The sequence below is a fragment of the Dermacentor andersoni genome, chromosome 2, assembly GCF_023375885.2.
Source record: "Dermacentor andersoni chromosome 2, qqDerAnde1_hic_scaffold, whole genome shotgun sequence".
Taxonomy (NCBI): Eukaryota; Metazoa; Arthropoda; class Arachnida; order Ixodida; family Ixodidae; genus Dermacentor; species Dermacentor andersoni.
The window spans coordinates 75,379,048-75,397,503 of NC_092815.1; the positions used below are offsets into that span (position 1 = coordinate 75,379,048).

The 18,456-nt window shown below is 45.4% G+C and overlaps 1 protein-coding gene across 1 annotated transcript in view; it reads left to right on the forward strand.

Moving 5' to 3' along the window:
• The window catches only part of LOC126541823 (uncharacterized protein C3orf38 homolog), a 32,151-nt gene extending 14,364 nt beyond the window's left edge, over window positions 1–17,787 (forward strand). Inside the window, exon 4 of the mRNA XM_050188769.2 lies at window positions 15,780–17,787. Within this exon, the coding sequence (XP_050044726.1) occupies window positions 15,780–16,175 (396 nt within the window). The 3' untranslated portion in view covers window positions 16,176–17,787. The remainder of the gene's footprint in view (window positions 1–15,779) is intronic.
• The last annotated feature ends 669 nt before the right edge of the window (window positions 17,788–18,456 follow it).

Sequence of the window (18,456 nt, forward strand, 5' to 3'; positions counted from 1 at the left end):
CGTTGCCCTTCTCTACAAGAATAAGGAAAGATAAAAGAGAAACCAAGAGAGGCCAACAAATTAGGCGCATCACAGTTGTGACAGCTGCAACCATTGTCTTGAACTCATGCTTTTAATGGCGAGAGCCATTGATGAGATCGGCACTGAGAATGTTTGCTCGTTTGCTTGTTATCAAAATGTCACTGAGCTGAGCAGAAAAAATTCCTTTTATGCAAACGAAACTCATGACCGAAAAATGAAACTCATGACCTTCCATTTGTGACCTAGGTACACTACTCCTGGACCGTAATAGTTCTATCGAAGTGACAGAATAGCAGAATTATGTTGACAGCTTGAGGTACTCATGTCGAGGCAACAGTGCTGCCAACCTCCGAGGCCAGTTTTCACCTGACATGGATAAAAAATTTCCCTAGATTCGTACAAAATGTATTTGTTAATCAGTTTGTCAATATGATTTCTGCAAAGATTTTGTTAGTATCATGAGAATAGACAAGTTTGATAGCTTAATTTAATTCCTGCTCTAACCAGATGTGTCATTTCCAACAATTGCTTGCACTGAGCATCCAAATTTTAGGAAAATGTTTTCTGGGAGTTTTGTCTTGTGACTCAGCATTTATACTTGCACTAATTGTAACCATTAGATGTAGCGAGGAGGATGGAATATTGAAGTAAAACCACTGCCGGCATAAACTTGGACTGATGTTTTTTTCATGTTTCCAATAAGCATATAACTTGGGCTTTGTCTTGTCAATTCTCTCAAGTTGATGTGCATGGCCTCCTGTGGCTTCAGATAGGGGAACGTATTGGTGAGCTGCCTTGAACCACATCTCAGTAATTTCCAGGCTGTCTTCCTGTGCTTTTACTTAAATGACAGCTGTATATTTTGCCTATAGGCTTTCCCTTTCTTGAAGTGTATCACTATGCTGCTCTTTCTCACATTACTTTGCTCATGTATAGCTTGTTGCATTTCAGAGCGTAGTGCGAATGTGTTTTTCAGCAAAACATTTAAGGCACTAGACATATACAGGTAGTAAATACTATACTATAGGCAGAAAATATTCACAAGCTGAATGCATGGGCTTATACTTTAGCTTAGATGTCTGCAATGACGGTGTTCCTTTATCAGTGTATGTTTAAAGGGGCCCTGATCCACCCCTCGGGCTTGTTGAAATAGCATAGTTTGCGGGTAGCATACGCTGCTGTGAACATCTCAGCCAAGCTTTGCTGTCGTATGCGGTGTGTGGAGCTCGCAAGTTGATCGTGAAGTCACTTTTCTCTCAAACACTCCGTTTTCAACAAAAGGCCCTGTCCTCACTCTCTTCTAGATGCACTAGTTCGTCATCGGACGCACTATTTCGCCATTCCCTTAGACGGCTGCTATTGGCTGATGGTTGACATCAAGCTGTGGTCGGCTACATGGCGTAGACACCGTGGCCGCCACGGGGTGCCGCCACGAGTCCACTGGCTAAGCACACTGCGGCTCACTGAGGACAATCGCGTTTGGCTTATGCTTAGCGCATTGTAGGCACCAAAGGCAGAAGTCGTGGTGTCTATGTTAACATGCAAAATGAAATTTGAACTGTGCACCACGATAACATTTAGAAAGTGGAGCATTGTGGGCACGTCCCACAGCGCCGTAGCCTTCGCAGTGCAAGGCCGTGTTTGATTGCCAATAACTCCGCTTCTGCTGAATGAATTGAAGTACTTATTGCGGCAAAGTATTTTTGAAATAGCCTATTTTCACTTCAAATGCCTTTCTCTACTTTAATAAAAAGTGGTTCAGGGCCCCTTTAATGGTCATACACTGTGCTTTGGATTTGCTTTTAACTTATTAAAAATAATAAGTTTTGAAACGATATTCTGTTCGGACACAATATGAGGACGCAACCAGATGTGCCACCACCCTGTGTGGAGAATCGTAGTATCAAGGCACCATTTATCATTTATCATATCTTAGCATCTTTATCATTTATCATATCTTAGCATTTATCTATGGGTCTGTCTGAATTGCTCTGGAGCTAGAATGGAAGAGTACACCTTGCAAACTGTCATCTTGGTGGACATTATGCTGGAAACATATCAGGTGCTTGTGTAAGCATGTCTATCGGAACAAACATAGGCTTCCTTCATCTATTGCCATTACATCTCATTCAATTTTGAAAGTGAAGAGACTTGTCTTGTAGCTTCATACTTTTTCTATTTTTCCTGCTATTTTTTACCTTTTTTATATAATAAATATGCACACATTTATTTCATGAAGTAACTACAAAGTGACCCACCTTATCACCTCTGCCTTTTCACTGTAGTGAATGGCATTCCGCTGCTTCCAACTCCGGGCTCTGGTACTCAGCATTTTGTCACTAGATTTTAGCAGTGAGACTAAGGATTGGTGACATTTCAGTGACTTTGATGTTAAGAAAATTTTTTTTGGAAATGTGTTAGAGAATGTGATTTAGTATTAAAAAGGTATAAGTAGATGGCCGAAATTGACTTACAGCACTTCAACTGTGTAACCATGATGAAGTAATGGGGTTCTCCCCTTACAGAAGCCATACACTCCGGCCAATCCTACTGAGTGAAACTGGCTTCACATTGTTCTCACAAGGTGCATGTTCTTGTATTTTTTTTTAAATCCTTTATAAATCCCGTTAGAATGGCTCTTAACAGTGCAGGTGCTGCACTTTACCAGATATGTTAGATCGACGGACATCCACAAGCGTAGCAGTAAATTTAATTACCTGTACTTATTACAATAAATTTTATGATGGTATTTAGAATGCAGCTAGTAAATAATAAGATTTAGCAACTGTAGGAAAGCATACATATCGGAGCAGCTGGGCTCGTTCGTGCGAATCTGAATGGACTCCTTTTCTCACGGCTTTCAGACAAATCAATACTGTACTCAGCTTTCAGGTAGATCCAGTGACGGCAACATAGAATGTGACTTGAATCAAATTCTGTCACGTAATTGTCACGTAATTGACCGAGTACATGTTGCAAAATTTAGTACTCCTTCTAATGGGGGCCAAAATTGCAAAATTTACAGGCATAAGGCAGACCAACCTAGTTTTTATGCTAGGAAAGTTAGGTAACCCTGTTCTATTGAACCGTGCTGGATTTGTAAGCGGAATTTCAGCCATCATCTGTTGTTGTCCATGCAGCTGAGGAATGAACACCGAATTTGACAGCAAGTTGTAAAGGGCTTTTACTTTACTAATATATTGGTGGAGGAGCGTGAACTAACGGATGCTTGGCGGTAATTTTTGAATTGGCTCTGAAGACGCGCAAGCGCTCGTCACAGTTGAAAGTGAAAATGGCCTCCAGTGCAATCGTACATCTTGCGATTGCACTGCATTTGCAGTTGATTTTATTGATGGCTCTAGCAGCAGCGAGTCAGAGGATGCCGCCTTTTCATCCGACTTTGATGCTGATAGCGACAACGATGGAAATAACCCAGAACTTGAGGGTACCCGCCGTGGTTGCTCAGTGGCTATGGTGTTGGGCTGCTGAGCACGAAGTCGCGGGACAGAATCCCAGCCGCGGCGGCCGCATTTCGATGGGGGCGAAATGCGAAAACACCCTTGTACTTAGATTTAGGTGCTGTAAGAGTCGTCAGACGATCTCGCGGCTGCCACCATTTGTTAGAGTTGTCGGACGATCTACGAGCTGTAGGCTAATCTCACCGCTGCCATTCAGATGTAAGATTTGGCAGTCGTAGCTGTAGGAAGGAGCTTGACTCTTCGTCGGGACTTAGGAGAGCAGGATTTATTTACATGTTATTTACAGTTGAACATGAGATACATCGACAGTCTAGCGTGACTCCCAAATGGAGCCCGCAAGATGAGCATACAGCAAACAGCTTACGAGCACACAGCTCACGGGTACATTTCGAGCATGACAACGAGCACACAATCGCTGCTTATATGCACTCCGCTCGACGTCATAGTTCGACGTCATTGTAGATGACCCGCCCTTTTGGAGGAGGCGGGCTCTTGACTTGGAGGAGGATGAGGACTCACGCACATGCACACATGTTCACGGTCCGAAATCGACACCACACGAATTTCGTAGAACTCGGAGTCGTTCCGGGTAGCGCGCCCGGGTAGCACATTGTCTTGCGTCTTGGTCGGCGCGTGGGAAGGAGCCTTAGTCGGCTTTCCCGCGGCAACTCCCCCACCCGTAGCAGATCAGGCCCACGTTGTCGTGTTGCGCACAAAGCCTGCTTCGTTGAAATCCTTCAGTCACAACGGCGACGAGGCTAGAGCATAACGGTGGCGGTTTCAGCACAAAGCCTGCTTCGTCAAACGCATCCTAGCTGAAACGATGGAGAGTGGAGGATGCGCGCATTGTTCCCGACACAAAGTCGCCTTAGTCACGCCGTGGCTAGAGGTTGGCGGCGGCGTTCCAAGATGAGGTTGCCACCGCTGGCGTAGAAGGCTGGCAAACTTGCACTGCAGCTGGCCGTTCTTAACAGTGCACGTTAAAGAGCCTCAGGTGGTCGAAATTTCCGGAGTCCTCCACTACGACGTGCCTCATAATCAGAAAGTGGTTTTGGCACATTAAACCCCATAATTTTAACTTGAGGGTGCCCTTCTAGTTCATGCTCCCCCACCAATTGAAGCTATTCAGCGCCAGCCAGCTAGCGTGGAGACATACCGAAACTGCAAGAAACATTATGACAGCAAAATGCAACAGAAAACAAGAGTTTCCTGTAAGACTTGCAAGAGTCCCCTTTGTTTCACATTGAGCAACTGCTTTGCTGCATGGAATGCACAACTGCCGTGCCTCCATGTAAATTTCTGTAGCACAACTAGTTTTTAAGAGAAAATTTTTATTTCTTTGCAGATAGCGGCTATGAGATAGCAAGACATTTGTATATTTCAGAAAGGCTCTAGCATTTTTTCTTTTTACATATAAGCACATCTTTAAAAGCATTTGTGTAATTTTATTCTACGTTCTTGTTTTGGCAATGTATATCTTTTTGATGACATAGATCTCGTTAATTTACAAAAGTTGCATGACTGAAAAGCAGATTCATTCTGCTTTGCTTTCATGTAGTATTGCATAAAGTTTTGAGTAAAATAATTTCTTTTCGAAATGTCAGTCAAGAACTTTATTGAAGTCCTGAGAAGTTTCAAGCCATTGCAGATGCCACATGGGGAACTCCTCCGGCCAAAACCGTAGGCGACGCCCAAGTCGGGACGGGAACATGGTGATGATGCTCTGCCAGTTCTTGGGCCCTCTGGACGGCCTTGAGTTCGAGTTTGAGGTCCGGGCTTTTGAGGGCTTCTTCCCATTCGGGCTCACTGGAGAGAGGGCCCTTTCTGGTAACGTGGTACATTGCCATAGCATGTGCGAGAGTGAGCTATAAAGTTCTGGGCAGTCTGGGCAGTTTGCCGGAATGTCTGAGTTGTAGTGATTTAGTAGGCCTCGTTACGGATACGAGTCCGTTTGTAGCATTCGAAACGCGGCCACCTGCGCACGTTTGAGTTTGACATGCGGGAGCGGGTATTTGGTTCTGCCGTTTCGATAGTGTAACGTGATTTCTTGGTAAGTGAGTAGCGAGTCATTAAACTGAATGTCCAGCCTCTCGGAGGTTGTGGGACTGTCACGACAGGCAAGTTCTCGCGCACGGTCGTGGGCCGTTTCATTCAGCTTTTTGCGGGTGAGTGTCTTTCCCCATGTGAGCGGGGAACCAGGAGAGGCACCGTTTGCTCTCTTTTGAGCTCGCTAGTAGTATATGCGCTACTTCTTTAGATACGTTGCCACATTCATAGGCCCGAATTGCGGCACGCGAGTCCGTGAAGACATGGGTATATGTGGGGTCTGCCATGGCGATGGCTACGGTTATTTGTTCTGCTTTAGCGCTGGTGGTTGTTTTAACCGATGCGGATGATCGTAACGTTCCGTTGCCGTCCATGAATGCTATCGCGAAAGTAGATGTGTTGCCGTACTGGGCTGTGTCCACAAGTGCGGTAGCTTCACGAGCCACGTCGATGCGGTCGAGAATCGCGCGGGCGCGGGCCCGGTGCCTACCCATATTGTGTTGTGGGTGGACGTCTCTGGGAAACGGTGAGACTTTGTAGTTGTCTCTAATCGCTCGGTAGGGTAACCGCATGCTCTAGATGGGGAGAAGGGGAGACATTGGCTTCATTTAGGATTAATCTACCGGCTTTCGACGAGGATAAGCGGAGTACTTGCGCCATAGTCTGAGCCTCAATCACTTCGTTGATGTTGTTGTGCATGCCTAGCTGATCAATCTTTGCTGTACTTGCTCTTTGTGGAATGCCCAAGACCTGTTTGATGCTCTTGCGCGTGAGTATGTTTAGTTTCATCTTTTCTATTTTCGTCCAGTTGTGGGCAGAGGCGATGTAATTAATGTGGCTCTTAAGGATTGCGTGGTATACACGCAGAATGTTATCTTTGCAGAGACCCTTCCTGCGCCCCGAGACTCTGTGAATGAGTCTTATCAAGTTTTCGGTTTTGGCGGTTAAGAGTTTGATCGTGTGTCCGTGGCATCCGGTGGCTTCGATTAGGAGCCCAAGAATGCATATGTGGTTGACCCGCGGAATCTGTTGTTCATCTCTTGTGTGTAGTGCGATCGGAAGTTCGTCTAGAGGAGATAGGTAGTGACCTCCTTGGCAAGACTTGCGAAATAGTAAGAGTTCCGATTTCTTGGAGGATAGTTTCATTCCTGTGTCTAGTAGGTACTCTTTCGTAGCATCTAGGGCAGACTGTAATGCCTGCTCCATGTCTGCCAGGGAGCCTCCCGGGCTCCAGATGGTAGTGTCATATGCGTATAGAGTGCAGTTTACATTTGGGATGTCTCGTAGTTTGTCTGCGAGTCCCTTCATCACTATATTAAATAATAATGGAGAGATGACTGAGCCTTGCGGTTTTCCGACAGAGCCCAGCGTGTAGGGGTCCGACTTAAGTTGTGAGACTCGCAGTCGGGCTTCTCTGTCATTTAGGAAGGAGCATACGTACTTCTGAAATCTCTGGTCGAGGCCGAGGCCTGCCACAGACTCCAGTACGAAGCAGTGTGAGACGGTGTCGAATGCTTTTGTGAGATCAAGGGCGAGGATGCCTCGAACGCCTCTTGTTTTAACGTCGAAGATCTGTCTCTTTAGGAGTAACATGGCATCTTGGGTGGAATGGCGGGGTCGAAACCCTACCATGTTGTGTGAGACGAGTTCGTGTTCCTCAATGTAGCGTGACACTCTGTGTTGAATGATGTGCTCGGCTAAGTAGTACAAAACCTAGTACAAAAGATGGTCATTTTCCCCATGGTAGGGGAATAAGTTTGCGACGTGTTCAAGACAAATGGGCGACACTGTTGGCCTCCCTATATATTCAATGCTTTCAGTAGGGATCAGTTTCTCTAGTGTGATTGGCATGAATGATATAGCCAACATTCTTGAATGAGCCAGTGAAAGCATTAGAGCCATTTATATTGAGCTCCCCAAAGCTTGCGTGTATTTTCATAATTTTGTTTTCTGTGTATAATTGCACATTATTACAGCATACTTGAACAATGTATATTTTTACTCAGTGCAGGATGTTTACATAACAGATGCACCAAATAAGGAAGCAGATGTGCCTGCTACAGGATTGCAGTTCATGACAAATTGCTGTGGTCAATTCCCACTGGCTTCGTAATGAACCATCAGCCAAGGCTGTGCATCTGTTCGACCGACATCTCGCAATCTAAGATCCAAAACTGAATAAAACAAGGCTACTCGGGTCATGTAAGAAGGAAAGAAAAGGCATGGGTGACAAAAAATGCAAAGTATTGGTGAACGTTTTCTGCTGGCATAGGGTACCATATTTGCATGATTCTACCGCGCTCCCGTTTGTAACGCACTGTTATTTTACCACCCAAATATATAAAAAGAATAACTTGGTGTTTAAGATGACGTACGGTTTACTGACAAGAAGCGAGGTTCAAAGCATCAGGCATTCTTTTATTTTTTGCCATTCAGGTAGTCCCTGGCTGCACGTACTCGTGAGCACGGTCTCCCTCCAGGAAGGAGGCGCTTCTTCTTTGATCCGAGATTGTGCTGAGATTAATTCAACACACTCCCGGCCGCCAAATCACTCGTTCAGCTCGAGCAAATAAAGTTTTTGTATTGGTCTGGTGATAATAACTCCTTGCTGTTGTTGAATCTTGCAAGAGCGGTCATGGCCATCAACACCCTTGTAGACTTCAAGAACCCTTGCGAGTTTCCACGTTTGTCGAGGTAATTTCTTGGCGTGGACTATAACAATATCTTCTGTCTTTATTTCGTTGGTGGGTCTCGCACGGGAAAAGTGCGCTGTTTGAAGTTGCAGCAGATATTCTTTCGTCCACCTCTTCCAGAAGTTCTCAGTTAGGCATTTCCTGTAGGCGTGTCGTCGGACAGCTTCCGTGCGTGTACAGTTCACTGACACGTCATTGCTGCCCTGTGGTAGCATTATTACTAGTCTCCGTCCTATGATGAGGTCTGCTGGTGTTAATGCACAAGGTTCTTCGCTGTCCGACTCAACGTAGGTGAGAGGCCTGGAGTTCACAACCGTTTCGACTTCCGTAAGCACAGTTGCCAGCTCTTCAAAGTTAAGTTGAGCTTTGCCAAGAACCTTTCTCAGTGGAAGCTTGATCGTCCTGACCAGATGCTCCCACCAGCCACCCCACCATGGTGCGCTGGGAAGAATAAACTTCCAAGCGATACTCTTCTGGCTTAAGTATGCCGTTACGTCCTCTTGGGAAAGCAACTTGAAAAGCTTCTCTAAGTCTTTTGACGTCTTCTTAAATGTTCTCGCGTTATCTGAATAAATCACGTGAGGTAGATCCCTTCGCGCTACAAAGTGTCATAAAGACATGAGGAATGCTTCTGAGGTCATGCTGGAAACCAGTTCCAGGTGCACTGCCCGTGATGTGGCACATGCGAAGAGCGCTATGTAACATTTTGTTTCTCCGGCTTGAGTCACAACAAATAGTGGTCCTGCGAAGTCAACTTCAGTGACTTCGAATGGGTTCGTCGGCCTTACGCAATGACGTACTATAGGAGCAGTTGGAACGTCGCCAGGGCCAATTCTGAAACGTCTGCACGTATAGCAGCCGTGTATGACTTTCTTCACTAATGTTCTTGCCCGGCAGATCCAATAGTGCTCTCGCAACTGTGACAGGGTGTCTCTCACGCTTCCGTGTAGTATTTCGCAGTGTGCTCACATTGTCAGTAACGTAGAAAAGTGATGATAGTGCGGGAGGATGACTGGGTGTTTTACCTCCTCTGATGCGTCAAGGTGGAACAGGCGCCCGCCCAGCCGGAGGATGCTGTCCGCATCCAAGAACGGGTTGAGGTCTTTGATGCGAGAGGTTGTCTTTGCTGATGTACCTGTTGAAATCGAACTTATATCTTCGCTGAAAGCTTGCTGCTGTACATGTCTGATCCAATATTTCTCTGCTTCAGTGATCTCTTCGGCTACTAGAAAACCAGTGTGCGCCCTGTTTTTAAATCGGCAGTGTTTGATGAATCTGAATATCCACGCCGTGACCCTGAGCAGCTTTTCAATTCTGCTGTAGCTGTCAATGTCCAGAATCGATGTTGACTTTGTTGCACTGGAGATCGAAACGTGAACAGCAGTCATTCCACAGATTATCCTATCTTTGGTGCTGATAGGTTCTGGGGGTTGTAGTGGCCATCTATCTTCTGACTCGCCTAGCCAGTCTGGTCCATGCAGCCACGTACGGTTACACAATAACTTATCCATTGAAACTCCACCTGTCAGTAGGTCAGCAGGATTCGCCTGTCCTGGACAATACTTCCACATAGAAGGATCGGTTTTTTTCCCTGATCTCTTTCACTCTGTTCGACACAAATTGCTTCAACTTCGTTGCATCACCTTTTATCCATGACAACGTAATTGTGGAATCCGACCACATTGTACAGTGGATCTCAAAGTCAGTGAGGGCACTTGAGACGTAATTAAGTAGCCTTGCTCCGATCAAGGCTCCTAGAAGCTCCAGCCGTGGTAGTGTCGTTGTCTTGATAGGTGGCACACATGCTTTTGCGATCATCAACTCGGGCCTCGCTGAGCAGCTCGGTACGATGTAGTCCGCCGCGCCGTATGCCGAAGGGCTTGCATCGCAAAATACGTGAGCCTGTAGCACTCGGGGCGATTTGGTTCCGCTGCCAAGATAACGTGGTATGGAAATATTCTGCAAGAGTGGTAGTTGGCTCACCCATTCATGCCATTCTTCTTGCAGATCCTGAGGTAGCTGCTCATCCCAGCCTATCCCACGTGTCCAGAACTTTTGGAACAAGATCTTTATGGCAGCGGTGAACGGCGTAACAAATCCCATTGGGTCGAATATCCGTGAAGCAGCTTGAAGAACGAACCACTTGGTATCATAGTTTTCTTTCATAAATTCGAGAAGGCCCCTCAAAGAAAAAGTGAAAGTATCCGTGTACGGATTCCATGTGATTTCAAGTACCTTCACACTTGTCTCGTAGAGGACAGCCAGTTCTTTGCCTACCGACTGTTCCTCATGCTCCAATGTGTTAATCGGACCATCTGAGTTGGTCGTCTATTTCCTTAGCGTCATTCCTGCCTCCTGCATAATCTCTTTGGCTTCGCGGCAGACTTGAAGTGCTTCTTCATCTGACTCTGCTCCAACCACTAAATCATCTACGTGGAATGATTCGCTGAGAAGTTTCGTGGTACTGGCTTTGCTTGACGGCATACTCTTTAGGTGACAGAGTATAGTTGCCGTCAGTAGGAAGGGGCTACATGTTGCTCCGAATGGCACTCGCGTCATCCTCAACTCTTGAATCTCCTCTTCGGAGAAAAGCAGTGCTTTTTTTTTCTCCAAACCAGAGGAATTGAAAGGCATCTCTATCCTTCTCTGCGACTGAGATTTGAAGGAATGCTTTCTCAATGTCGGCTAGCAGAGCTATACGGTGCATTCTGAAGCGTAATAGTACCTTCACCAGATCCTGGTACAGGTTTTCACCCTTTTCGAGGCATTCATTTAATGAGAAGCACCCTTTGGCGTGCGAACAAGCATCGAAAACTATTCTGACTTTTGTGGTAAGTGCGTGCTCTCGGATCACTTCCCTGTGATAAACCTTTGTCGGATCCCGGGGTGTCCCTTCAACAGTCTTCGCATGTCGAGCCCGCAGGTACTCCCGTATGGTATTGTTATATGTCTCTAAAAGTCCTTGCTTGCTCGACAGTCGGGAGATAAGTTTCCAAAGTCTTGTTATTGCGACTTGCTTGCTGTCCAAGAGCTCGACCTCTTTCTTCCAGGGCAACATCACTTCGTATCTTCCGTCCCTAAGAGTGATGGTTTCTTTGAATTTCATCAATACTGGCCTGAGCTTGCTCTCATTGTCAACCGCGTCTGGTATTCCCACGCTCTTGAGTTCCCAAAATGAGCGGAGGAATTTGTCGCTCTCTTGTACACTCGTCTTCAGTACACAGACCATGATCCGCGAAGCTGTTATATGTGATGACATGCAGTAGGTGTTGCCTTGAAACATCCACCCTAGCTTAGAGTTGATAACAATCAGTGTCTCATTGTTCTCGCATCGAGCGACTTCACCCATCATCACAGTCCACATTTGGTTGGAACCGATAAGAACACTTATGCCTGCTTCCCCGACAATGGATTCGTATAGTCGGTGATCAGCAATGTCCTTTCCAGACTTCTGAATTTCCGCGACGAATGGAGAGCTGGTTGTACTTGCCTCAATATATTGGCATATGTGTGGAATTTCTATCTCTTGCAAGGCAACTTCCATATCTGAGAACTGGCTCTGCAGACGGAGCTGCACAAGACGCCGCTTCTGCGTTGCTCGATTCGACTTGCTTGCAAACGTATTGAGCGCAATGATGGTAGAGCCCACACACTGCAACTACAGCTGTCGTGATAGCCGTTCTGTGACGAATGTGTGCTGACTGCCTCCGTCTATGACACCTATGATATATCGACAGATGACGTCTGTTACTGCCCAAGCTCGGAACGTCTGCAGGAGGACGCTTGTCAATGAATCCTCGATGGTATGCCGATATTTCCCTAAAGATGCGCACACAGTCGTGTTTGTGCTTCGATTCCTTGTTGGTATTCTAGCAGTTGTTCTGCCGTTTTCCCATGTCTTCTGGCTTACTTTTTGCGGATCACACACACTCATCGCATGACGTCCTTGGCAGGCAGAGCAGGTAACCTTGCGTCTACAACCACACCGTTAGGATGGATAGTTGGGCGTGTTGGTTAAGCATGATTTCTGAAGTGAAGGCGCTATAAAGACGGAGGACAAAGAAGAAACACACACACACAGGGCGCCCTGTGTGTGTGTGTTTTTTCTTTGTCCTCCGTCTTTATAGCGCCTTCACTTCAGAAATCATACAACCACACGCCCTGTGACCTTTAGTCGTGCATCGAAAGCACTTCATGTCTCCTTATAAAATTTGCTTCTTTTGCGATAGTGGGAGATCAAGTGCGCAGTCTTCCATGGAATGTTGACTCGACTTACAAAACACACAGTTCTCAGGTACTTTCATAGTGTTGTGGAGAACTGAAGATGTGGGTTGAGAGTCACGAAAATGGCAAGGTTTGTTTGGCGCATTCTCTCTTCCTGGATTCGCAAACTGGCTCTTCTCTAAGCTCTCCAACTCAATGGACAGGAAATTTAATAGGCGTTCCAGCTCCATGATAGACGCTGCATTACTGCTATCACTTGTCGCCCGAATGGCGCAAGATCGATGGTACTGTACCACTATGTTGTGTGGTAAAGCCCGCAGTAACAGGTCGCACAACATTGTGGAAAAGGACGTCTTGCTCACCCCCAAGGTCCGCGGGTGTTGACGATCTGGTCGTACAGCTTGCGAAGAGCTGTTGGGTCACTTGAACGGACTGAAGGCAAAGTACGAAGCCTGGAGAAGTACTCCTGTTCGAGTCTCGTTCTATCGCCGAAGCATTTCTTGAGTATATCAATGGCGTCCTTGTAGCAAGCTTCTGTTGTAGGCAGTCCCACAATAGCTGAGGCTGCGTCACCTCCCAAGAAGAACCTGAGGTAGTTAAACTTGTCCGTCGCTGTGAGGCTTCCGTTGCGGGGAATCATCTGGTCGAATTGTTCCCAGAAGTGGTTCCATCAACAGAAATCACCAGCAGATGGGGCAATGGTAAGCTTGGGTAGCTCGGCTCCAGAGACTCCCGCTGTACTGACTGTCGATGAAGGCCGAAGCTCCGGTGTTGATTACGTGACAACACGGTCTCGCTTGCTAAGCAGCTAACTCATGACGCTGGTAGTGTTGTCCTCGTATTCCATAACGGTGTTGTATTCTTGCTCAAACTCTTCATCAACTCTGTGGCTCTCTATCTCCTCGTTGATCTTGTTCAGCTCATCGCTATTCACCTTGAGACATCCATAAATAGTGTTGAGCTGATCTACGGTGGCTGTTTCATCGCTGAGAAGAGCTCTTGCCTCGTTGATAAGCCTGGTGTTCAACGATCGTCGCGACATCCGCTTCGATTGCAGCCTCTCCATGATGGTCAGTTCACGCGTAGCCTTCGGTGGTCTCCGGTAGTACATTCCGGGTCTTCGGCACCAAATGTTTAAGATGACGTACGGTTTACTGACAAGAAGCGAGGTTCAAAGCATCAGGCATTCTTTTATTCTTTGCCGTTCAGGTAGCCCCTGGCTGCACGTGCTCGTGAGCACGGGCTCCCTCCAGGAAGGAGGCGCTTCTTCTTCGATCCGAGACTGTGCTGAGATTAATTCAACATTGGTGCCAGTTCTACCATGCACATCAAGTGACAAAACTTGAGTCCATGCAGAACGTGTTAACGGTCTTATGGAACATACAAAAGCACACACTCCCGCAAACAGCTTCAGGGCAATATTACAGTTTTCTTTGTCACTGCCAATTGCCGATGTATGTCTCAGGAATGCCTAAAACATGCAACCCTGCCCGGTTACCCTATTCTTCTGGCAGAAGGATCACCTTACACTTGAAGGTCACCTCATAATGAAAGCATGGTTTGTTTGTTTTTTCATTCTGACACTGAACTACGACCACAAAAGGCGGTTGAGCAGAAGCGCTACTACAGGCGTAAACCGCGAACCAACGCGTAAAACGACGACATCTGTTCAATGGCAGTATGACTAGCTACCTTGCAATTAGCTTTTTATTTTCCATTTTCTTCTTTCTCTTTAAGATAGGGAGTATTGGTATTGTTTTTGATTTTGAGTAGAGATAGTTATGATTGTAGCACGCACATGAATTTGACCACACTTCTTATTAAAAAAACATGCACGTTAGAATCGTGCAAATACGGTATGTGCCCTCATGGCCCGTTTAGTAGCGTCTAGTCCGTAACGTCTATGAAAATTTGCCAGTGGTTGGCAGAGTGGCTAGTGACAAGCCATCGCACAGGAAGCTTGCTGTCAATATTTTCATACCTGTAGACCTGATCGACAATCAAGCGTGGCACCACACATACTGGCTGGACTAACAGCCATAGTAGGACATGTCTGATAAATCTTTAGGCAGCAGTACTTAGCAAGCGTAACTTGAAATGCATAGAGGAAAGAAAAATTCTTTTCTCCATGTTGACAAGCCAACATGCCATTTGTGTGTTGTGACACCGATTGCACAGTTGCATATTATTAGCGACATTGCAAAGCAGTTGTAATTTTTTTGTTCCCATGGAATCAACACAAACCACTGACGGAGCGTCAAAATCCACAGAAGACACTTTGTTGGCACATCGGAGGCATCACACTTACATTTCTTTTTAAACGTGGTTGCAAATTTTTTATTCAGCGACATCAGCGTGTGTGCTTATAACGAATATGGAATATGATGACAATATCTTCAAGTCGGAGGTGTCTTTGTTATAATGAGGTTTGATTGTACCAACTTTTTTTTTTTTATTCTGGATTTTCACACTGGATTGAGGATTCCACGCTATAAAGCCATTCAAAATTGTTTAAAGGACTTCATGCTTAATAGGTGACGTGTAAAATACGGTGGCTGTGAAGCAGTTCGGGCTCGTGCAATCTCTCTTGCTGTCTGTGGTAGACAAAAGTCTGGGCTTTAAGATTGGCTTCCATTGCTCTGATGGAGCCGGTGCTGAGGATACCATTTGGACACTCTGTATTCAGATGTCATGTAAATTTTCTAAGTGGCAAGCATGCACTTTTATTTAAATAAACATCGTTGCCGCAGGGCACGGTTTATGGGAAAAAAAAAGAAAAGAATGCAGGTGGATTTATGGGCATAACACCACCTACTATTCATCAAATGGTTCCTTGGCTCATTGAAGCGAAGGAAGGTACCATTGAACTGGTTTATTTAGGGAGGCTTAATTTTCATACTTTTGCTTTGATTGGAGTCGTTAAAATATCAAAACATCATCAGTGAAGACACATTTTTGTGCATCACATGCAGTATGCTACCAATTGTGATACGGAAAATTGTTATTTCTGTTCTCACTTGTGAGCCATCAGATGTATTTCGTATTGTTTTTTTTCTCCCTCTAATCCAAAAATTTTAAGTTCATTTTCCTATCTCCCGTCTATAAGGGCTCTTCACTGTCTTCATTCTTTTCTTTATTTCATTTATTATTATCCTATTAGTAGCTTGCATAATATTTTCATTCCTCTGTTCTTCTTGCACGTTTACTAAATTGATTTCACATTTTGTTTTCTGCACAATGTTTATGTTTTCCCCAAGGCTTTGTAGCATTTTAACTTTCTTTAGCAGCTCAAAATCCTTGTTCATTGGACCAACAGGTGCAGTGCTTTGAGAGGCTTGCTGGGCGGGAGAACCCCCCTCGTGTTCTCTCAATCCGTGGCTCGGAGCCGGCCTCACGATTTCTGTGGCAGCTGGCTGGAGGTGCACGCCGCATGTTCCATCCCAATGTGCGCTCAGTCAAGTGCGAAGTGGAGGATCATGGACTGGCGCGCATCAGCGTGACTGGTGTCGTGCACGAATACAACAGCTGCATGGGACTCTTCGAGTGCGGCTTTGGGCTGGTGCGTGACCCCAACGCGACAGCCACCGAGAGTGACGTCTGGAAGCTGCAGTTTGTAGAGGTGGTTCTCAGGGTCTCGCGCATCGGCTTTGTCACGGCTGCAGTGCTTTCGACTGGTGAAGACGACATCACCATGGAGCTGGAGTGTACTTGAGGGCCAGCCCCGCTGTTCTTCCCCAAATGTCGTCCTGTACCTTCTTTTACTTTCACTCCCTCCCATCCCGATTCGTATGTAGTTGCCTCTCAACATTAGGGTAGTACTGAAACTACTAGCCTGTCAGCCACATGGTTCTCATGATTGCTCTGTGAAGTGACAGCCTAGCAGGAGTATGCGTGGGATTCGAAGACAGTACATATGGCTTAGTGCACGGAAAATAAGTAAATGCTGTTTGGGAACAAATGAATTGAATATGAACAAGCGAGAGAGGGTCACAAGTGCCCACGGGCTTGCAAGAGCACTCCTAGGCCATACTGCAATTTATCCGATTTCCTGAGTCTGCCGTCTCACTTCTCTGCTACATGAACACTGTCACACATTTATGTTTTCTTTTTGCCATGGTGGATGCAATGCTGTGCTGTTGTGAAGTATTTCCATTGGGCGAAAGCCAGCCGCCCTTCTGCAAATAATGTTCTTGTAATTGAAGAATGATTGCCCTGTAGCATTCAGAAAGTAAGTGAAAGTTCCTAGTTCCTGGCATGACGAGCAAGCATCAAACATGCTAGTCTTTCAAGGCTAAAAAAGAGGATAATATCTTGATGCACTGCACCAGTATCACCTTTTTACTGGCTTATTATCTGCAAGCGCAGTGTGCTACCACTCAAACAGTTATGCAAGTAGATTTTTGTGTGGACTCTGGTGGAAGCTGTTTAACTTTGTAATGCATTGAGTATGTGTCTATTGCAATGCACACAACAAAATAACTAGGCATATCCAGTAATGTGGCACCATTTATTGCATTTATTGCAGAGACTGGCCGCAAATGCTTGACTTCATATTGTTCAGCTTATGCTTGTATTGCTGATTTGTATCTGCATTTGCCTGTTTTCTGTGTATCACATTATATGCCCCTTATAGTAGAAAATTTGCCTGCCTCATATATATATATATATAAACATAATTTTAAAGCTGTTGTGGTATTGTCTTATGATGCATATCTGCAGTAATTAGTTGATTTCAGGGTCAATGTACGGCAGCCCCTTGAAGATCAGGTGGCCTTTTCATGACAAATTAGTAGTATTGCCAACACTTTTTGTTTATGTGAATGGCATAACCAGTCGTGTTCTTGTTCACTAATTGTTGGTGTACTAACTTGACAGTTGCAGCAAAACATAATACGATGTTACAAACCACGTAGGCATGTATCTGTAGTGGCATGCTGCAGTTGTGTGAATTGGATTTAAGACAACTGAAGCCCAAGGAATGCCACTCCATTCAATGCCCTGTTAGAAGCTGCTGGTAAAAACAAAAGCATTTTTCCCGTGATGAAAACAGTAGTGATCGCTCGTATTTTCCCTTAAAGGTACTCGAGTATAGGCGCTGTTTTGTAGATCTCAAAACTAAGCATTGTCATGCATGTTCTTGTTAGCTTATGTCATGCACCCTATAATGATGAGCTTTCTTGTAATGCTCACAATTAATGAGGTATATACTTCCATATTCATCTTTGTGTTTACGGTTTGTACCTTCTTTTGTGCCACTGTGTAGTGAGTCCACATTGTACGAATAAAATGTGCAGCAAGCTGTCTGCAGAAGCAGCAAAATGTGACATGTGTCTGTTCCAATTTTAACTAGGTCAATGCTTCGCCCTATTCCTAGATGCCTCGTGTTGTGCTGCTGTGGGTATCACATGATTACCAAAAGCATTCTGAGAGATTGCAGACTGGTCTGCTTCTCTTACCTAAGCAACACACAGCTCTCAGCACTTTCCTATTATAGCATTATGCACATAGTGGTCATTAGCAGCGTGCAGCTGAGTGAATTTGCAGTAACCTTTCCTCAGATATGTTGTGCTGCTGGCCTTGTCACTTGGAGCAAGTTCTCAGTGTTTTCAAACTAAGAAGTTTTGAATAGCACTGTTCGACGTCTATCTGTTTAATGTGAAATGCAAAGTGACTTGTTATGCAACAGTTGTTAAATAGTCATGACAATATTTTTCAGTCCAGTAAAGTAGCTGTAGGCTACTTTAATTCATATGAACGATTCCTAGTAGGCATTTTGCGTTGGACATTGTTAGGTAGTCAGTGTACATGAATTGTTGCACTTTTTTTTTACCAAAGTAATGACGTACATGAAGCATCGTAATTGCATCAAGTCCACTACAAGGTTGCTAGGGTGTGTGCTCACGACCATCAGCACAGTTCCTGTGCCATCAGCACAGTTCCTGTACCATCAGCACAGTTCCTGTGCTGATGGTACAGTTCCTGTGCTGATGGTA